At 45.0% G+C, this 22584-nt stretch overlaps 1 protein-coding gene across 1 annotated transcript in view; it reads left to right on the top strand.

The window, feature by feature from the left end:
- Positions 1-10334: 10334 nt before the first annotated feature.
- The window catches only part of Alk (ALK receptor tyrosine kinase), a 737647-nt gene continuing 725397 nt past the window's right edge, over positions 10335-22584 (top strand). The window contains exon 1 of the mRNA XM_041630919.1: positions 10335-11907. Within this exon, the coding sequence (XP_041486853.1) occupies positions 11229-11907 (679 nt within the window). The 5' untranslated portion in view covers positions 10335-11228. The remainder of the gene's footprint in view (positions 11908-22584) is intronic.

The following is a 22584-nucleotide window of genomic DNA, read 5'->3' as shown; positions in this document are numbered from 1 at the left end:
AAACCTGGCACACAGGTTACACCCTAAATGATCTGATTAACAGCGCCCCCATTCAGCAGAAAGCAGTTTGGAGAGAAAAAACTGCGCCCATGTTCCCAAAATATTGTTTATAAAAGTTCTTTTACATTTAAAGGGGGAAATGATATAGGTATGAATAATTTGCATTGGTGTGGATTTTAAGGTCAATTTTGTTATATGTATATGTATTTCTGATCTTGATTAAGGTATTGTGATTGTGTAGTTCATTTAAAAATGTAATGTATAATTAAGAAATATAGGTTAATGGTTAATCATCAATAATAGTCAAGTTTGTAGTCATGTTACTTAGATTTTCTAGATATATAGAGATATATTTCAGATAGGCATTCTTCATATCTCTCAAAGGCTACAGAATATGGCATTTAAAATATTTTAATAACTTAGGACTTTTCATGACAATGAGACACGTCTGCTCCTGGCAGCACCAATCTACTTCGAGAGGAAGATGGGCATCGAAGAGGATCCTTATGGAGTTTGATAGCCATTTGGGCAAGAAACTGCTCTTGCCTGGACTGTTGCATAAAATGGACACAGAGAACCCGCAGAGAGAAGACTGCTAAACTTGCCTAAAGGTGAGACGGTCTTTTGGGGTTCATGACTCATGAAAGAGTCTGCGAGACATTCTGCAGGACACAGCAGATAGTGACTGAACTGTCTTTAAAATTTCCTGCTTCATGGAAATGTCTGCTGGATACTTTGGGCCTGAAGGCTGAAGATGGATGCCCCAAAGGTACAAAAGAACTTTGGGTGACTGTCCAGGCAGCAAGATGTCTCTGTCATTTCTAGAGTTTTCTTATTTCTTGTTTACTTAGGTAGTATTATATCCTTCTGGAGTCTTTGATGGAGTTGAAGAATGAATAGATAGTTATAGTTTTCCTTAGTTATGATAAAAGATAAAATAGATATAAATATTGTAACTGTAATTCTTGCTTGATAACTGTTTTGCTATATAATTTTACTATGTTAAAGTTAAAGCCTTTCTTTTTTGTTTAAACAGAAAAAGGGGAAATGATGTGGGAGTGATTTCTTATTAATAAAGAAACTGCCTAGACCCATTTGATAGGCCAACCCTTAGGTAGGCGGAGTAAACAGAACGGAATGCTGGGAGAAAGAAGCTGAGTCAGGGAGTCACCATGGTTCTCCCACTCCAGACAGACGCAGGTTAAGATCTTTCCTGGTAAGCCAGCTCGTGGGCTACACAGATTAATAGAAATGGGTTAGATCAATATGTAAGAGCTAGCCAATAAGAAACTGAAACTAATGGGTCAGGCAGTGTTTAAAAGAATACAGTTTCCGTGTAATTATTTCGGGTAAAGCTAGCTGGGTGGCGGGACACAGCCCGCCGCTCCGTAACACAACAATCTCTCCAGCTTATGTTTTGTTTTTTAAGACAGGGTTTCTCTGTGTAGCTTTGGAGCCTGTCCTGGAACTCACTCTGTAGACCAGACTGGCCTCAAACTCACAGAGATCTGCCTACCTCTGCCTCCCAAGTGGCCAATTTTCTCAATATATAAAGATCTTCACATATAAAGATCTCCCAATAATCCAACAAACACAGATAAACAGTAAGTGCACAAACAGAGACTTTGCAGGAAAGATGGCACAACAGAGATTTCCAGAGCAGGACGTCAGTCATTTGGCTTTACCACAGCAGGAGATGAACGGGAAGCGCAGTGGGGGTGGGAACTCTCAGTCTTCAGTGATCACACACTGTAATGATAAAGATGCAAGAAAGTGACTCCTACCAGCTGCATAGTTCTCATGTAATAACAACAACAGCAAAGCATTCGAAACACCTACTTTAGCACAGGTGCTGGTTGCATACGTACGGAACAACTAACAACTGAGATGCAATGAATGCAGTTGCTTCAAAACACTCAGGATGTGTTGTGAGTGCTGAGATTCAGCAGTCACAAAGATATGAGGTCATGTTTAGAAAAGTGACAGGCATGCGTAGTATACTACTAACTTGGGTGCCTATGTGTATGTGTGTGGGAGGGTCCCAGGCAATAAATCTCCAACATCATACCGTCAAAAATCTCTTGTACTTTTAAAAGTTACCAAGATGGGAAGATTATCTTAGAAGGTTCTAGAAGATGCAAGCATGCACAAGCCATGCATTCCACTAGCTGTCAGGTTGATGATCCCACCAAATGGCATGTGGGTTCTGAAAAGCTCCCCTGGGTATGTGAGAGAGAATAGACATGAAGTAGCTGAATGATGTTTTGGCATTATTATTGAAATAATTTCGGCCTTTGTGGATTCCTTAAAAGGGTCACGAAGACCCCAGACCTCAGAAGTCTGCAGTCCACACACTGAGGACTTCCAACCTACACCTCAGTGGTTATCTGTGCAGAGCAGAGTTCTGCATGAGCATTTCTGAATGGATGAGAATGATTGCCTCTGGGAAATTAAACTCGGAGAACCAGAGAACCCTGCTGAGAGGAAGATGCACTTTCCACTGTGGAACCTTTGGTAGCGTTTCAATTCTATGCCCACAATTGCATCCTTAAAGAATAAACCCAGGGTTCCTAAAAAAAAATGATTTGGAATGCAAACAGAAATTTATGGTTGAGAGATGAACCTGAGTCATGGACAAAGACTGATGTACACAGATATTTGTTGGAGCATTGCTAAGATTTGCAAACAACCCACGTGTTCCATAATAGAACTTGGTTAACAAATGACATTGTATCTCTATATGTTGTAATTCTATGAGTCATTAAAAATCATAAATCTGTGGAATGTTCTGTGATATGGAAAAATGTTCACCATATAATGTTAAGTTTAAAAAATAGCAGGGGACATAACTTTGCATGAGCCAAATTATACCAATTTAAAACAATACTGGAAGTATATATAGCAAAATTTTAAGCCATTAGTTTTGGGTGGTGAGTGTGGGGGTTATTTATATAGCTCTTTAAATATATTTATGAATTTTTCAAATTTCTTGCCATTAATATGTATCACTTTTCTTATAATCAGAGTACAAATTCTGTAAAATACAAAGTTGAAAAGACTTCTTCCCAGGGCTCTTTCTCCCCATGAGCTTCCTTGAGGACAATATTTATCTCCTGAGATACCCTCTCTCTGACTGTAGCCTATAGTGTTGAATACTAGCTTGGCAGATTTGGGAGTGCATGTGGTACCCACTGCAATGGACTGGCCTGCAGTGACTGGCTTGGAATAAGGGAGGCAGAGGAATACAGAGGTTGAGAGGTGGTATAGCTAGTTAGTACAGAATAAACCCATCCGAAGTGATGCAGTATAATGTAACAATAAGCATTGCTTGTCATCTTCCAGTTGTGTGAGTCAAGCATTTGGCCTGACTAGGCAGTTCTATCTCAGGGTCTCTTCTGGAGTTACTGATATCTGAAGGCTTCACCAGGGCAATAAAAGGCACTTCCCAGGATGCTAAGCACATGTCTGGTAGGTTAGGGATGACTGATCGTGAAGTTCTGGGCCTTCCAGAGGGCATCTTGGACCTCTTTACTTCAAAGCAGGTCAGGAAGGAGCAGTGAGAAGTAAAGGGCAAGGGTTCGCTTGTTTTGGTTTGATTTGCCAAGGGGAAGGCCCATCCCAAGTTTGCTCAGAAAGTGAAGTGTTAGTTAAGAGATCACAGGTCTGGTAGAAAGTATCAGTCCTCAGGAGAGGGCACACACGGGCACTCTGCTCTCACAGTCTGTGCGCTTCACAACTCAAAGATGGGAAAGATAATCTAGTTGATTCCCTCTGGACTGGGATCGGGTCCTGTCGTGAGTCTGCTCCGATCCGTCATGATGGTGACCTGGATTCCCACAGTAACTAGTGATTACCACCACACAGTCAGAAAGGGAAAGGGAGGAAAAGATGAACTCTGAGTCCTTATTCCTAAGAGTGAAGACTAGGATTCTGTGTGTTCAGAGCATGGGGTCAAGGAAACTGGTCAATGCACAATAGGTCTCAGGGGAAGAGTTATGCCTGGGGCAGGAGTCTCATAAGAGCAAAGGTAGGATATTTCCTTTGGAGAAATTTAGGAGCAAGAACATAGACACACCTTCTACTCCACCCCTGACACAAAGACATTTAGAATCAAGTTATGTCACTGTCACAGAGGCAAGACCAAAAAGGATCCATTCATCATATTAAGAATAGGATTCAGAGTGAGAAGGGGTTAGTAAGACAGCTGAGTTGATGCTGAGCATCTGATTCAGTTTTTCAAAGTAGAACCAAGATTGGATTCCAAACCTGCTTTGGGACTAGTCAAAGACTGTCAATCATCCCGGGTCTGGATAAGAAAGCAAGGTAGGAGCGGAACAGATGTGGAATGATGGATCAGATCAGACCAGCTAGCGGGAACTTTATTTGATCGCTAGGATGGCTAGAGCAGGTCAATTGGATTTAGTTCATTGCTCAGAGATTGACTTGCTTACTGTCTGTCTGATCCATCATGTAGACACAGAAAACTCCAGGGCTCTAAAGCCTTCTTGATGCCACTGAAAGTCACAGGCTGGGGCCCTCACCTTTCTTGTCTGGAAATCAGAGAGAAGTAAATAGAAGGGATGCTGTGTGCTGATTTGGGGGCCCTTTGAAAGACTCTCAAGAAGGTTAACCAAATTACCCCCAAAGGTTTTTCTTTCATCTTCCTCAACCAAAACAGACATTTTGAGAAGGTGAGAACACATTAGGATAGGAGAAAGTGATAAGACCAGCACTCAGGAGTTACAATAATAACGCGCTCCCTTCTTCCCTAATGTATTGGTCTTCTGAGAAGCAGGGATTATTGAGAGAGGCACAGTGAATGCTGTTTGCTTTTATCTCGTTGTTTCCCTTCTCTTCTGTAGATGTGAGGCTGTTTGTAGTTTCCAAAGGAGTGCTATCGCGCTGGTGTTTGGAAAAGGCTTTCTCTGCCTGTGTCATCTCTGGGTGCTATCTTGGGAGAGATGACAGTACGGTGACGTGTCTAAGATGGCAAGCGTGCTTGAGAAGCTGTACTTTGCCATGGTGGCTGGGCTCTTCAGATTGGCCGTGGATTCATAGTGAATTAATTAAGGGCATTTTTCTTCTCTGGATGGTTTGCTTTATGGACCCTTCCTAGTGTATATTAGCCTCTTTCGTACAACCATTATATTTTGCCATTCTCAGGAGCCAGGAAAGTTATTTGCTAGCTATTTCTGACTCTTGACAGCACTGGCCACCTTATATAGGTTAAAATCGTGTGTGTGTGTTTCATCTAGAGTTTATGAGTGGACAGGACATTTGCTATTTATGGGCTGTAGTATCTGCTTGTTGGTACACAGCCCTTCACAGCTTTGGGGTCATAGCTGCTGCATCAGCCTGGATCCCTAAGTGACTGGTGATCGGAGCCCAGAAGTGGAGGGCAGGGACTATGAGATGAACATATTCCATTGCTTTTTTAGCAACTGAAATTTGGGTGTTTTGTAGGGGACGGTCAAAGCTGATAAAATTATTAAAAGTCATCTCTGATGAAAAGATGATTCTCATCACCGTAAGTCTATCTTTTAGTATTTTCCTCCAAAGCTTTCGGATTATTTGTAATGTTTGCTTAGTTGCAGCATAGGCACAGGTAGTTGAAATTTAATATTTGAATGGTCCCACAGTAGCAGGATCTAGACTTGTGTGTGCTCATTTGTGCATCTGTATACAGAGGATAGAACTCAACATGGTGTCTCCCTTAATTACGTTCCATTTTGTTTTGGGAGATGCAGTATCTTATTAAATCTGGAGCTCACCAATTTGGCTAGAGTCGCTGGCCAGGAAGTCCTAGGCATCTTTCTATGTCTACTTCTAGGTGCTGGGATTAAAGGGGCCTGGCACCTCACCAGTCATCTGAGGTCCCTTTTGCTTGCATGACAAGCACTTTCCCAGAGTCATGTCCTCAGTCCCACAATCTGAACTTTTATTTGCCAAAGTATCTTTCCTCTGAACATCAAACCAAGACAAAGCACATAGTAGGTGCTTAATAAATATCGACTAATTTGGTACTGAAGGACTTTCCTTACCTCTTACCATAATGAAAATCAGAAGATAGTTTATATGGCTGGCCAGCATTAGCAAGCTACAGAATTAGGCCTGAGGATTGCCTGTGGGCTACAACATACTTTTAGATAAATCTTTGTCTCCCCCCCAGTCTCTATTCTGTTTGTATTAACCTTATTTCTAGTTCCTCTGAAAATTTAGTCCCCTCTCATCTGTCAGCTCTTGTCCCTGGTATAGGATGAGACCATTGGGTCACTTGAAGGCCCCCTCACAGGCTTCTCAACTGCTGTATTAAAGACTATGCCATCTTCTTTTCCTAATTTGCCAGGAGCCTGGCTAAATCAAGGCTTCTCAAGATCCTTCAGCCTCTAAGAAGCAAAGCTGTGTTTCCAGTCTGGCTTCCTGCACGCAAATTGTTGCTTTGTTTGGACAAATCCTCAGGGTCCCGAGTCCTCCTTTTGAAAGTGTATTCTTTGACAAAATATGTATATAATAAATTTTGATCATATCCACTGAAGTTGCCCTTGCTTATCTCATCCTATTCTCTCTGGGCTCCTTCTTCCCAAGTCTCCATCCAACTTTCATATCTTTCTTTAATGACTCCCCAACTCAACCACCTAGTGTCCCCTTGCAGCAATCAGACGTCAGCGTTCTTTATTGCCATGTTCTCTGAAACCCTCAAGGAAGTGGACCCTGGTTCACCCTTTCAGCTTTTATGTCTTTTATTTATTATATCCCAACCCTACTGGCCTTGTACTGCCTTTTGAATGTGCAAACACGCTCTAATCTCATAGACTTGCAGTGATATTCCTGAGACCATTCTTCTTTAGCATATTGTCAAGATCACTCCTCCCAACAAATGAGGACTTCCGGGCCATTTAGCTTTCTCAAAGACCACTCCTCTAGCTAGTTGTCTAGATTATTGCAGTATCCCAACCCCATTGCAAGGTTTTATTATATTCTCTTTCTGTCTGTCATTATCTTTGCACCATGGGAATGTGAGCATCTGGAGATGAAGGACTCAGTGTATCTTCTTCACCAGCGTCCTGTATACATTAGATACTCAAGAAATGTTTGTTGACTGCATGGATGTCCAAGGTCTGTAGATCCCAATCAGATTTTATGGTTGTGAGATGTGCTTACTTTAAGTATACCATACACCTGTATTTAAAGTGCTGCTGTTATTATCTCCTTCCTTATAGAGAATCCAAAGCCCACCTTGACTGACTTGTCCATTTCTTTGTATTGAAAAATTGGGAATTCCATGCAAAGGATCCTGTTTCTCCTTTAGTCACCAAAGTTGTCTGCAAGGTGACCACAGCAGCGCTCCTTCCTCGATTGTCTCTTCGATCCTCTACATCTGTGTCCGCCCTCTCTGTCATCCTCACCTCCCTGTGACACTCCTGCTTTGTGTTCGGCTTCTTTATTTCCTCCGTCCACACAAATCCATCAGCGCCTTCTGCCATGTTTACCTCCTGTGGTAAACTAAGACCCTGGACTGCCTGTCTGATATCTAGGTCAACTCAGGGGATAAATCTTGACACCTAAAGAGACTCAATGAGGAGTCCCCCTAATTCAGCTGCCATTTGTCCTCTGTAAATAGGGACCTATAACCCCTGCTCCCCATAGAATAGAGTTACTGGGAGTATCTTTTGAGCTTTGAGAATAAAATGTGGGTCTTGTGAATGGTCTATACTACTGAGCTGCACTCCCTACCCCATTACCATAAACATTAAATGAGGATTATTTTGAAAAATACTGGGGTCACACTATGTGCACAAGATATGTTGGCTTTCAATGCTCATGCATTTCGGCTTTTTTGTCTCTACTTCTCCTGCTTGTTTTAAATCCCACTTCTCTGTAAGCTTACTTTTCAGTGGTAATGAACAGAATAACGATGTCAAAATTATAGTTGTAGTTCTGATGAGAAGGCCTAATTTGTCTCAGTGGGATGTGTGATTTTTTTTTTTTTGGAGGAAAAGAACCACTCATTTAAATTCTAACTCTGTTACTTACTTGCTGTTTGACCTTGGACAATTTATTTTTGCCTCTCTGGGCTTTCAATGGAAATAATAGTAATAATAGCTATCTCCTCCTAAAAGGCTACTTGTGTGATGTGAGACACACGGGCACATGCATACACACCTGTAAATGCAGATGCTCAGTGCCTGGTAGATTATCAATAGCCTTTCTGGACTCATTTACAAAATTACCTAGCAAATAGGGAACATTTTTGAGTTAGTCTAATTTAACCTCCAGGGAAAGGCACTTGTCTCTCCTTGGGATATATGAGCGAATGTAATAAGGCTAAGAGTTAATTGAGACCCTAGTGTCCATGGGATACAAAAGCAATGTTCGGAGCCATTGTCAGGGAGTTCAGGAAACCTTGAGGGCTCATCCTGGTTGAGTTTCAAGTCTCTGCAGCCCCCTAGTGGCCACTGATATCACAGGTCTGTTCATAGTCATTGACAAATGAGCGAGTCAATTTGCCTCTGAACAAGAGTTCTCTAGACAGAAAGGAGACGGAGTGGGGTGTGAAGGGGCTGGTGTTTTGACCCTTTTCAGGTTTCAGACAGAAAGATATTCTTCTGAGGGTGCACACACCAGGAAAATCGATCTGAATCTGAACATACTAGGGAAATATTTAACTTCATACTCCTTCCTTTTTCTCCCTTTCCTCCCTTCCCTTCCTCCCTCCCCAAGATAGGAACATACTTTCTCCTCCTTGTGTCAAATAATTTTTGTCATTCAAACAATTAAGTTGGTACAGTTAAGAATTTCAAATGTACATGGAAGCTGGAAGTCCCTGAGAAGTAGTGGTATTCTTTGTTTTGTTTTGTTTCTTTTCTTAGGTTTTCACTGGCCAACATGATAGCATAGTGCTAGAAAAGACCCCAGCCCATGGAAGAGCTGAGACTCCACTTGGAAATTGTCTTACGTGGGGCTGTGAGCAAGACATTGTGTCTCTCAGAGCTGGGTGAAGGAGGATCCATGAGACAATGTACTCAGGTATTGGGAGAGCTTGCCCAAGGAATGCTAGTCAACCTTGGAGAGAAGGGACTGAAAAAATTTGTGTGAACTAAAGATTCGTCTTATGGGGGCATTTGATGAATCTTCTCTTGAAACACAGCCATTTTCTGAAAGGAGAGGAGACTGGAGGGAGAACCCAAGCATTTTAAGTGAGTAAATGAAAGGCCTGGAGTCTGCGCACTGCTGCCCCACTCCCGTGTCTTTCACTGGGCCACACCCACAGTCTCTGGCCTGCTATTCATGGAAGCATAGCAGGCAAGAGGGCATGAGGATTGGGTTGGAAGTCTCTTGTCATCTATGACCCAGAATTGAAATTAAAAATATTTGTCGTAGGTGTGGTGGCTTACACTTGCAACCTCAGCACTTGGGAGACTGAGACAGGAGGATTGCCAAGAGTTTTCCTGTCAGTCTAGGCAACGTAGTGAGTTCAAGTCCAGTCTGGGCTACAGAACAATCTCTTATTTCAAAAAGCTAAAATAATGAATAAACAAAGGGTAGCACGCTAGCGTGTTTGGCTCAACAGTAGAACGTTAGCCTGTCTTGCAGAAAGCTCTAGGTCCCATCTCTGGCACCACAAATTTACCCTGAAAACCTTTTCAGACACCTTTCTGAGAAAATGAAGTGGCTGACAGGTCTGAACGGCATTTGGTATGGCTGAAGAACAGCTCGGAGATTACGGAGTACCAGACTCTCAGGAATGCTTTTAAACAACCTAAGTGTCGAGGCAGAAGGTTCCCTTTCACAGCCCCAAGAAAAGCTGTTCTTGGATATTGCAGGGTGACGCTATCCCTGCCCCCTCCTTTGTCTACAGTTTTATTCCGGAATCTGCTCTTCTGAAGTCGGACACGTTTAATCTGTTAAATGCATAATTAGAGAGAGAGCTTGGTTGCAAAAATCACTTCCAGTCTTCCCATTTGTCCAAAATACTCTCTCGCTCTCACAGCGGAGAAATAGGGCAGACAATCCGGAGGAAGGACTAAGAATCAACAGCGGGAGGCGGGGCGGGTTTGGTGCTTTTCTCAATGAATACTGAGGCCTCTGCAGATTTGCATAGGAGCGGATCTAGCAGCACCATTGGTTGCTAGACCAGGGAGGGGGCGGGGCCGGCCTCTGTGGGCTGGGCTGCTGCGTGGAGTTCACTCAGGAGTCCCGCCCTCGCCGAGGCCCTGCCCCCTGTCGGCGCGCGCTCGCGGCTCTGCCAGCTGCAAGTGGCGGGCGCCCAGGCAGATGCGATCCAGCGGCACTGGGGGCGGCAGCGGCAGCGGCAGCTGGCTCCTCCCGCTGCTTCTGTCCAGGGGGTCTCAGGGCAGCGAGACTCCTTCCGGCCGCCCCCTGGCCAGTTAACAAAACCGAGGGCGCTGCTGGTAGGTGAGGAGGGGGCTAGATTGTGGACTCCCCTGGGCGAAACGCTTTCACTCCTTGGCTGTTGCCGGGGCTGCTCTGGTGCTTGGGAAGTGAACTCCTAGGAGCCAAGACATTGGTGACAGCAAAGACGCTGCAAACTTACGCGGAGGCAGCAGGAGCCTCCTCTCCGCAACGCAGAGCTTGCGTTCACGCCCAGAAGTTCAAGCGTGCAGGGTGATCCAAAGACTTCCTGCAGCGGAGGTCACTTGAGGGGGCGCTAGAAAGCAGCCCCCTCCGGTGGTCCTTCCCTAGACCTTCCTAGGGAAGGAGCGCGGAGGAGGTGACACGAGCGGAGGACGTGGGCAAGACAGTGACCAGCCAGGAGCCAGGGTTTTCAGCTTGGAAAGTTGCGGAAGATTGGAGGCTGCGAGGAGAGCTCGGGTCGCCGAGAGCTCCTAGAACGGTAACTAATTGCCTCCTCCCTTCAATGGTAGTAGTTTCTCTGGTCTCTGAGTGAAGGCCACTACAAACAGGGGCGCAGCACTCCGAGCAGCTGCGAGAGGCTCAGGGTCCAGCTGTCGAGCCCAGGGTGTCTCATGGTCTCCGGACTCGCCCCTGACTTCCAGATCGGTTTTGCTGAGAACCCTTCTTGCCTGCTTGCAGCTTGGAAAAACAGAAGAATCGAGCTTACTCACAATCCCTGAGATCAAGAGGAAGGAACCTTTCAGGACTAAGGACTGTTTGGAACCCCTTCCTGTCTTGGAGAGAGTGAAGGGCGAGCAAGGCTGGACCAGCGAGGAAAGGGAGACTAATATAAACTCTAGCCCTCCAGCGGGATGGGAGCCCTTGGGCTCCGGTGGCTGTTGCTGCTGCTGCTTTCGGCAGCAGCCTTGGACTCGGAAGCTGCAACAGATCAGCAGGCGGGTTCCCCGGCCTCAGGGCCGCCTCTGCAGCCCCGGGAGCCACTCAGCTACTCGCGTCTGCAGAGAAAGAGTCTAGCAGTGGACTTTGTGGTGCCCTCTCTCTTCCGTGTCTATGCCCGAGACCTACTGCTGCCGCAGCCGCCGTCCCCCTCGGAACCCGGGGCTGGTGGGCTGGAGACTCGGGGATCACTAGCTCTGGACTGTGCCCCTCTACTTAGACTGCTGGGGCCACCGTCTGGGGTCTCCTGGGCAGAAATCAGTTCGCCTAGTCCCGAGGTGGGTTCGACGCTGTCCAGGGTGCTGAAGGGAGGCTCTGTGCGCAAGCTCAGGCGAGCCAAACAGCTGGTGCTGGAGCTGGGCGAAGAGGCGATCCTTGAAGGCTGCATCGGACCGCCAGAGGAGGCCACGGCTGTGGGGATACTCCAGTTCAACCTCAGCGAACTGTTCAGCTGGTGGATTCGCCACGGAGAGGGGCGGCTGAGGATCCGCCTGATGCCCGAAAAGAAAGCATCGGAAGTGGGCAGGGAGGGAAGGCTATCCACCGCGATCCGAGCCTCCCAGCCCCGCCTTCTCTTCCAGATCTTCGGGACCGGTGAGCAGCTCCCACTAGAGTGTGTTGGGATTTGCATTTTTAGTTACACCAACTTGTAGCCACTATTAACGAACCCTTGTGCTTCTTAGGCTTTTTTCATCATTCTTGAAATTATACCCACAGTTTCTCACTGTGTGTTTGAACATAGTCAATTCCCAATAGAGCCGTCTTCCCTCTTTAGTAACTAAGTTGGGAGAAAAGTTTCTCAGTGTTGGCAGAATGCCTTACCCCGACTTACACATGATTTAGTTGTATCATAATTGGATGCCCTCTGTCCTGGGCTCTGAGAATGGCTGAAATGCCCCCCCCCCCAATAACTCCTAAGCTCCTAGTTAGCGTGGGGCTTCAAACTATCTCCCTTTCTTTCAGACTCTTGTTCCTTTCATAGGCCACCACCTATTTGGGGAATGTGCCAGAGTTTCCCAGAGAATATAGAATTCCTCTTTATATTGAGTCTCAGCCAACCACCGGGCCCTGGCCCTCCTCCCCAGTCCTGGCTAGCACAGAGGTTCCCTCTTCCTTAGTTATTCATTCTGGACTCCTGTCCCCATTCTTTTTTTGCCCTGTCAGACTCTCACTCTTCCCAGATGTCCTGGAAAAGTCCCAGGGGAACCTAGGAACAAGGGGCAGGAGAGTTCTGGAGAAAGGGACGAAAATCGATAAGGTTGCCTTGATTTGGGGGAGAAGCAATAACTGTCGTCACTGCTGTCCTCGCCCACTCCCTCCGTCTTCCCTGGGAGTCTCAGCCTGCATGGATGTAGCAGCTGCTCCTGATGATAGTCTCTGGCGGGCCAGTTTCCCTGCAGATCAGACTGCTGGAGGCTCCTGGAATGAGGTTTCTGTTTCATTTACTCCCCCATTTCTTCCCACATGTATCAAGTTAAGGCTGTGTGTGTAAGCACTTACTTCTAACTCTTCCACTAGTATTTTTTGAATGGCAAACCAGCGGTTTTGAATGAATGTTTCTCTCTTGAGGCCATGGGGGAAGGACTTGTGAATGAATCGAATATACAATGTAAATGAATGAGAAAATCACAGAAAGAGAAATCATGGGTTTTTAAAAAGAAGCCCACACTGATTCTATTGAGCAAAACTAGCTCCCTTTCTATCATTCTCATTCTCAGAAATAAATGAAGTTCTTATGCTCCGTTGGTTACTAATGTTTAGTATTAATTGGATGGAAAGCATTGAACGGGGTTCATTGTAGAGGTACAACTTCTCCCATGCTAATACACACGCACACCACGCCCACTTGCACTCAGTACTCTCCTGCAGCAGAGCTTCCGAGAAGCTGAGGGTCCCCTGGCACTGCACAGAAACTGTACTGGTATGTGGTCCTCAAGGAAAACAGAGGGCAGATCTGCATTTCAGCACTGGCATTAGTGGCTTCGGCACCCCTTAAAACAACCCCTTATGATCAGTGCTGGGATTTGCATTGTGCCTGGTGAAAGGCAGGGTGTGATGAGCTTGGCAGGGCCGTCAGTGAAATGAGAGGAGAGAATGAAACTGTTGTCCCACTAAGGACACTTTTGTGAAGAACAGCTGGGCTTTAATGGCTTTGTGGCTTCTGTGGTTTATGTATGCAGCATTCTCTTTTAGTGTCCAACGCTTCTGTAACGGATGTGAAAATGACTCTCTGGGAAGACAATTTTCTTTCCCTTTCCTGTCTGAGCATTGCTGGGGCTTCCTCATCACCTCTTGTGACATGACCATACGCCTCAGCAGTCTCCATCAGCTGTTGTTACACGTTGACGGCAGGCAAAAGGGGGTCATTTTCCAGCCCCGAACCTGCCAACTTCAGACAGGCTGGAAAGAAACTATCAGTGGATGTCTTGAGTCACATAATGTATTCGAAGAGCATCCTACTGTAGTTGTCTGTGAAATCAAACCATGCTCGGGGTGGGGGGGGGAGCTTCATGTAGAAGGAGTGTCTCTCAAGAGCTGCTCTGCTACCGGCTGCAGGGAAGCAGTGAGCATCCCAAGCCCTCCCTCTGGAGTGCAGTCCATTTGGCAGCGGGGCCAACACTGATGCATCATTCGACACAGATAGAAGTGCTGGCTTCAGAAAGAGCCAGGATTCTGCCATTAAAAGACTAGAACTTTTGGCCAAGCATTTTTCGGCAGGATTGAGATCAAATGGTTATTGATGGGATCAAATAAGACACTAAGTGTAACTGGATGAGCTCCCTGTGACCTCCAGAGAGACAGACAGCTTATTCAAAAGCACTTCAGGCCTTGTGCTCACACTTGAACAGGATGGCCTCTCTTGTCTCTGAGGACATATACTATCCGCAGTTAGGCAGCTAGCCATGCAGGGCTAGCCTCTTGCCTCACCTCGCAGCCTCCCCACGCCCCCAGACACAGACTCCACTGCATACCTTCCCGTGGGGTGGACACATCCTCTTGCAAACACTGCATTCTGTGTTGGGTGGGAGCACTCACCACTGTGGCTCCATTCATTATTCTGTGTGGAAATTCAGGTTTACATTCTGCTACTGGGGTTGATCTTTCTACTTCTCTTGTTGGGTGGAATAGATGAGTTTATTATTTTTATATGGGCTCTTATTTATAGAATGGGGCATTTACTCTTTTGTGACATAGGATCTTCAATTAAATGCAAGGAATATGGACAATTCAGTTTCTTTTTTCCCCGACCGAGGAGCCTGTGGTCCTGCCTAGAGGGGAGCAATGGTGCTGACGGGTCTATGTGTGGGGGGATGTTGTTCTGCCACCCCTTGTTGTCAACGTTCTGCAGGAACCCGCTTGTCATAGACTGAAGATAGTTTCCTAAACTTAAACAGGACCATGTCTAGGGAGGTGAGAAAATGGAAAAGAACCCAGTAAGGACAAAGCTAAACCATTCATTGTATTGCTTGTGGTTTTGGGCTGCCTGAGAGGACAAAAGGATGCTTGAGAGTCTTTGTAATGAATGACATGGTTGTGGTTTTTCTTTGTGGATTACTGTGAATTCATAAACAGGATCAATGCCTGAAGCAGTTCCTGGGAGAACCCATTCAGAGAGGCAGTTGCTGGGATTCCGTGAATGGTGATGTACTATCCAGAACAGTTCAAAACTCCCAAAGAGGTCTGCTTGGATGCTAGTACATTACCCACACAGCTCTGGCTTCCATCCTGGCTTGCAGGTGCTTTGAGATCAGCTTCTGTGATCTAACAAACAGAGCTGTAGAGAGTGTTGTGGGATAGAAGGGTCTGTTTACTAGACATTTCCCATACCCACTTCAGGAAAGGAGAGACACAGCCTGGGACATTACATGCACCACAGAGAATGTGGGCAGTTTAGAGTAGATGCATGCAGTGCAGTACACATGACCCTTGATCTGTCATATTGTCTATCTATTCTCATTTCACTTCTGAAAGGGGCAGAGAGAGTAAAGGAAGATGGAGAGGAAATTGGAGCTCCCAGGAGGGATATCAGTTATTTGAGGTGAATTGGGAGAATTGGAACCAGTCCAAAGAAGAGCAGAACACTGATTTAAGAGCCAAAGGGAGTGATTTATGATGAAAGATGAAAAGAATTAAATATATACGGCTGGGTTAAATGACGATGAAGGGAAAGATGAAGGTAACAATCTACAAATCTCTGAAGAGAGCGGCTGTCAGTGAGCATCGGGAGTTATTTACTGTAGCCTTTAGAAGTAATAGGATGGGCCTTCCGGAAGACAACTCTAGGTTACACATCTAGAAATCTTATTTTCTGAAATAGAGAGTCCTCTGACTGTGGAATGGGATCCCAAGGGAGCAAGCGGGAGTCAGGTGAGATGTGGGCCAGACAAGTCACCACATTTGTAATTAATAAGTTCTGATGTTGCGAAGCCACAGTGGGCAGGAGGGCCGGGTCAGTCACAGGAATCATGATCTTTCCAGATCTCATTCCTGGAGCTTTTTGAGTACTGGTGTTTCTGGGTGGGCGGGAAGGGGGGGGGGGGAGAATTACTAGAGTATCTTTAAAATTGGGAAACTTTTACAAGATTGTGAGTAAATAAGATTGAAATCACTAGGTTTGTTTGTTTTTTCCCTCAGTCCCCACATTAAAGCTTTTCTCTCGGGGATAGTCTGGTGCACTGGGGCAAAGCCCATTCACCAGAGGATTAGGTGTCCAAGGCATAGCCATAGGTGTCAGCATGGGGGGAGTCATTGGAAAAGGTAGAAGGTGACCAGGGTTTTAAAAAGATGAGATCAGTTCTAGGCTGAGTAAGCTTCTACCGGCTACTTCAAGATTTTTTTTAAAATGTTTCCAGTGGATTAAAAACTATTTAAGTTTTTGTGTGTGGATGTTTTACCTGCCCGGGTTGTCTGTTTACCATGTGCACACAGAGGCAAGGAAAGGAAGTCAGGTTTCCCGGGGCTGGAGTTACAGACTGGTGTGAACTTGGTGCTGGGAATTGAACCCTGGTCCTCTGGAAGAGCTGCTGGTCTTGCAACCACTGAGCCATGTCTTCAAAATCAAGTGAATTTTTGAACAGTCTTCAAATTACAATGAGAGAGGGGTGGAGAGAGAGAGAGAGAATACTTAGGAGAGGTTCATATGCAGGAATCAGAGGGAATGCTGTCTTTGATAGTGGACATGTTTAGGCAGATGCTGGTCAGTTGAAGGGCGAGAGCGACTGGCCTGCACGTATAGGGAGAGAGTAAGAAATACATTGGCGGAAATCCCCAGTGCTCTCCCACCTTTAAAGGTTGCTGACTGGTGACCTCATTTTATGGGAATTTGCCCAGCCTGGTAAAGGACGGTTCTCCTTCCATTATAACTGCTGTTAATATTCTCGTCTAGTTGTCTGAGACTTTACGACTCATAAATCACTTTCACAGTTATTATTATTTTTTATTAATTGCACAGTAGGCAGGAAAAGTAACTGCTCTATTTTGTGAAAGGACTGACTGGAATCCAGAGGCTTGATGACACACTTTCAAGGTCATGTAAGTACAAAGCCGTAGGCCTGGAGACTTGAGTCTACATGGTGAGAGGCTATGCGATGTTAGATAATGTACTAGGTGCTGACTAGAGCCACACTTTCCCTTGCCTTTGAATCAAGACATCATCTCAAGGTGCATGTTATAAACTAGGAAGACACGTAGAACAGTGCACTGTGCTTGTCCAAAGCCAGGCAGTAAATATTTGGTGGTCAACAGCCATTACTTGGAGACGTACCTGAACATCTGAAATTCGCTCTCCTCATCCTAAAAGTGTGGCAGTGGCGATCGTTTCTATGTGATTCTAGAGGTAGGAGGTGACAATTCAGGGTATTACCATAGAGATTAAATTGGATGATGCATGTGAGACCTCAGCCTCATGGCAGATGAGTTATAGAGTATTCCATCAATATGAGTCACAGTTTTCCTCACAGTGGCATCCCTCCAGCATCTGGTGGTCTACCCTGAGGATCTGCGTGCATTGGTGTGTGTCTGAATGGTGCCACTTGGAGCCATGTAACCCCCATGTGTGGCCACGTGTGATGATCCTGATGACGCTGTAGGTTCTCCTGTGATGAACTTCTGACTTCCCAGAGAGGCAAGGGACCAGAAAAGAGTGGCCATCATGGTAGCTTCTGTTGCCTCACCCAAACTCTGCCCCTTTAGAAAAGAAGGAAGATCAGGTTGTGGGGTGCCCCTCATTTTCAGCAATGTGTGTTCTGTAAGAGGTCTTTGGACCTTGGATTCAGTTCAAGCACATTCACAGCCTGATTATTTGTTCTACAGAAACATCTTGGTCTTAACTTTAAGGAAGCATGAGAGCAGTCCTAGAAATGAGCAAGACCGCAATCTCACAGAACAGCAGTTTCCTAGTACAGATATCCCTTAACTGAGAGTCACCTGTCCAGTTGGTGCCCTGTCATGTCCAGAGGGGCGAAGGACCCCTGTTCTCAGGCGTATCTCTTACTCTGGTTAGCTGGAGCTGTGCTCTTCTCGTCCATTGTTTGCCTCAGCTTTCACACCGATGAGTGGGGAGGATGGGAAGAGATGTTACTTTTTTTTTTTTTTTTGATTTTTCAAGACAGGGTTTCTCTGTAGCTTTTTTGGTTCCTGTCCTGGAACTAGCTCTTGTAGTCCAGGCTGGCCTCGAACTCACAGAGATCCACCTGCCTCTGCCTCCCGAGTGCTGGGATTAAAGGCATGTGCCACCACCGCCCGGCTGAGATGTTACTTTTTAACCTTAGGACAGTTACCAATTGGTTACTAGACCTGAGCACATTAAGAGCAGCTAAACCTTTGGGGTCCCATGGGTGCCTATAACCCAGGGTCTCAGGTAGGCTTCCTCAGGAAAACAGCACAGCCTTTAAAAGTCTATTCAGTAGCTGGGTGACATCTGGTAGGTGAGGGCTTTCATGGACCATGACTGAGTCATCACCTTCAGAAGATGCCCATGCCTATGATCTTTACTTCCTGGTTGTGGCTAGAATATAACCAGCTTCCCAAAGCTTCTGTTGCCATGACTTTTCTGAGGACCACACCCTCAGACCGTGGCTACAAGCTGCACTGAACCCCTCCCTTCCTTAAGTTGTTTTTGTTATGATGAAGAAGGTCACTGACACAGATGAGGAACTGAAGTGGAATGCTGGCCTGGTGCTGAGACAATGAGGGGTATGCAGAATCCCTCAGGAACTTTTTTGGTGAGCTGAATTTCTCAAAACCATTTTTCCCTCTTCAGAAATTTTTTTGATGACTTTCCAGCTGGCTGTTCTGAGCCTGGTTCCTCACCCAGGGAAATTCTGTCAGATTCACTGGGTGATATCATGTACATATTTTAGAAAGCCTGAGATTGCAGGATGGGACGGGAACTCCCTTAGGACAGATCCACCCAAACACTTGGCTAATTAAGTCTTTGCCTTCGCTCCCTGCCTTCCTGGCTAAGCAACAGCAGGGTCTATGGAGGTCGGTGGCTAGAACCCCTTAGAACAAAGGAAAGGCTAAAGGGGACAAGTGAAAATAGTGTGAGCGCAGAAGACACAGAAGGTACGGGCAAGCTTAGGAGATTCAGGCAGTTAGCCAGAGGAAACTAGAAGGTGATTTAAGACACCAACTCTTCTTTTCCTTTTATTTATTTATTTTTTTAAAAACTGAGTTTTTCTTGGAACATGGGTTCATGAAGGTAGGCATAGACAAGGCTCTTTTGTAAACTTTTCCACATTATCAGCCTACATAATTAAAGTTAGTGTTCTGTGATAGAGAGAATGCTCCAATAGAAGCCAGAGGACCTAGAACCTGTTTTGGCATTCATGAGTAATTAAATTTGAAGTCCTGTACAATTTATTTAAGACGGCTGGTCCTTTGGGTCTTTAGGGAAGATATCATGAGGTCTCCACTACCTCATGGGGTCATTAAAACATCAAATGTGATGAGCTGTATGAAACACTCCAGATTGGATCAAGAGACAATGAGAAAATGGGACTATCAGATTTTTTTTTTTTTTAGGATTTATTTATTATGTATACAGTACTCTGCCTGCATGTATGGCTGTGTGCCAGAAGAGGGCACCAGATCTCATTACAGATTGTTGTTAGCCACCATGTGGTTACTAGGAATTACAATGGCACTGGGTTTCTGATCCTACTGCACATACTGGCTTTGTGGGAGCCTAGGCAGTTTGGATGCTCAACTTACTAGACCTGGATGGAGGTGGGGGGTTCCTTGGACTTCCCACAGGACAGGGAACCCTGATTGCTTTTCGGGCTGAGGGGGGGGGACTTAATTAGGGGAGGGGGAGGGAAATGGGAGGCAGTGGCTGGGAAGAGACAGAAATCTTTAATAAATAAATAAATTTAAAAAAAAAACTTAGCAACTCTGGAAGGAAGAGCAGCCAGTGCTCTTAACCTCTGAGCCATCTCTCCAGCCCCAGATGTTTTTAAATGCTAAGTTTCTACTTTTCCAACCGTTGTTTCAACCAAGCCCCGACATTAGGAGCAGCAGTACAGGGTCTCAGATTTTTTTTTTAATTTATTTATTATGTATACAATATTTTGTCTGCATGTATGCCTGGACCCCAGAAGAGGGCACCAGACATCATAGATGGTTGTGAGCCACCATGTGGTTGCTGGGAATTGAACTCAGGACCTTTGGAAGAGCAGGCGATGCTCTTAACCACTGAGCCATCTCTCCAGCCCCAGGGTCTCAGATTTTGAGTCAGGTTTGAGTTCGGTCATCAGCATGCCATCTTCACATCCTTGCAGAGGTTCTGTCCCCTGCCCAGGGTTTCTCAGAACAGTGGCCCTGCACTGAAGTCCCTCCAAGTTCCAGACTTTATTGTGTGATAAGAGATGTAAGAGTCTTCCTTTAAATAATAGATTTTTTTTAAAGCACGGGGATGTGAAAAATATGTCTTGAGAGTATAAGCCTTGTGTAGTGATTGATAATCGACATATTAATGAATCACTGCTCCTGATAAAGATAGAAAATCCCTGGCATCAAGAAAAGTTCTCTTGGATCCTGTTTCAACCATACCCACTCTCCACCCAAAGTAATGATTTTTTTCCTGATCCATGTCTTCAAATGGCTGTGACGATTCTTGAACTTTACACAGATGGTCTCATGCCACATATGATGGTTAGTGTTTAGTGACCACTTCCTAGGGAGGCCGGGAGATGGTGGCACACGCCTTTAATCCCAGCACTCGGGAGGCGGAGGCAGGCGGATCTCTGTGAGTTTGAGACCAGCCTGGTCTACAGAGCTAGTTCCAGGACAGGCTCCAAAGCCACAGAGAAACACTGTCTCGAAAAAAACAAAACAAACACACAAACAAAAAAATAGAATCACCTAGGGAGATAGTCCTATTGGCATCCATGTGGGAGATTTTCTAGATTATATTGATTGAAGTGGGGGTCCCATCTTAACTGTGGGTGGAACCAATGCCTGGGCAGGGCATCTTGGACTGCACAAAACAGAGACGGTGACTTTGTCCATCTCTGCCTCTGCATTGTGGATGTGATGTGAACAGCTGCTTCAAACGCCTACTACCCTGACTTCCTCATGATGCATGTACCACCAGAATGGGCAAAAACAAACCATTCCTCAGCTACGTTGCTGTTGTCAGGGCATTTTATCATAAGAGGCAAAGAATCCGAGATGCCGTTTGTCCTTTCTGTATCTGCCTTCTTTTATTAAGTACGATTTTTCTAAGATTCACCCATATTGTTAAAAATGTTCTCCTCTGCTTTTCTTGGTTTGTGTTTTGAGATAGAATCTCACTGTATGTCAAGCTGGCCATAACTCACTATGTAGTCCAGGCTGACTTTTAACTTGTGATTTTCCTGCTTCAGCCTCCTGAGTGCTGCTGTGATGGAGATATGTTTCAACATCTGCTCACAATGTTCTTCCTTCCTTCCTTCCTTCCTTCCTTCCTTCCTTCCTTCTTGATGGCTGTGTTATATTCCTATGAATGAACATATTATTTATTTTTTCCCTTCCATGGTGTTGTCTCTGCAGGAGTCTCAGGTATCAAATAATCTCTTACAAATAAAATGTAGAATATACCACAGGTCTGGGGTGGGAGATCTGCTTTACCACTTATTGGGCCAATGCTATCTATTTTCCTCTCTGTATACTTTAGTCTTTTCTCTGTAAAGTGATAAAAGTAACAGCTACTTCCAGGATTATTGTGAGAATTTTATAATGCACAGTCTGTAGAAAGGGTCCCCATGAACAGTTGTATCTCACAAATGTTAGTCCTTTCTCTGGTTCTTGATTGTGTTTTTTCCCTTCATGGCCATGCACGTTTCAAAGATGCTTCCTGAAGTAGGGAAGCGACATCTTTAATGGGGAGGCTGTTAGCTCATGGAGATGACACAACAGCCGAAGATTATGCAAGTTCTGTAACCATTTCAATAAATAATTCCACTTATAAATAAAACAGCTTTCAATAAGATTCTTATGCCTTATTCCATAAATGGTGCTGGCATAACTAGATATCAACATGTAGAAGAATGAAAATAGATCCATATCTATTACCATGCACAACCTCAAGTCCAAATGGATCAAAGACCTCAACATAAAGCCAGCCACACTGAACCTCATAGAAGAGAAAGTGGGAGGTACACTTGAATGCATTGGCACAGGAGACCACTTGCTAAATATAACCCCAGTAGCACAGACACTGAGAGAAACAATTAATAAATGAGACCTCCTGAAACTGAAAAGCTTCTTTAAAGCAAAGGACACGGTCAACAAGACAAAACAGCAGCCTACAATATAGGAAAAGATCCTCACCAACCCCACATTGGATTGGGGGCTGATCTCCAAAATATACAAAGAACTCAAGAAATTGGTAATCAAAAGAACAAATAATCCAATAAAAAAATGGGGTACAGATCTAAACAGATTACTCTCAAAAGATGAATTTAAAATGGCTGAAAGACACTTAAGGACATGTTCAACATCCTTAGCCATCAGAGAAATTCAAGTCAAAACAACTTTTAGATTCCATCTTACACTGTAAGAATGGCCAAGATCAAAAGCACTAATGACAACTTACGCTGGAGAGGATGTAAGGTAAAGGGAACACTTCTGCATTGCTGGTGAAAGTGCAAACTGGTTCATCCCCTTTGGAAATCAGTATGGTTATTTCTCAGAAAATTAAGAAACAATCTACCTTATGACAGAGCAATACCACTTTTGGGTATATAAAAGGATGCTCAATCATACCACAAGGACATGTGCTCAACTATG

Source organism: Microtus oregoni, unplaced genomic scaffold (genome assembly GCF_018167655.1).
Source record: "Microtus oregoni isolate MIOR12 unplaced genomic scaffold, Mior012 000036F_ref0000092, whole genome shotgun sequence".
Classification (NCBI taxonomy): Eukaryota; Metazoa; Chordata; class Mammalia; order Rodentia; family Cricetidae; genus Microtus; species Microtus oregoni.
This window is presented reverse-complemented; position numbering and strand designations above follow the sequence as displayed.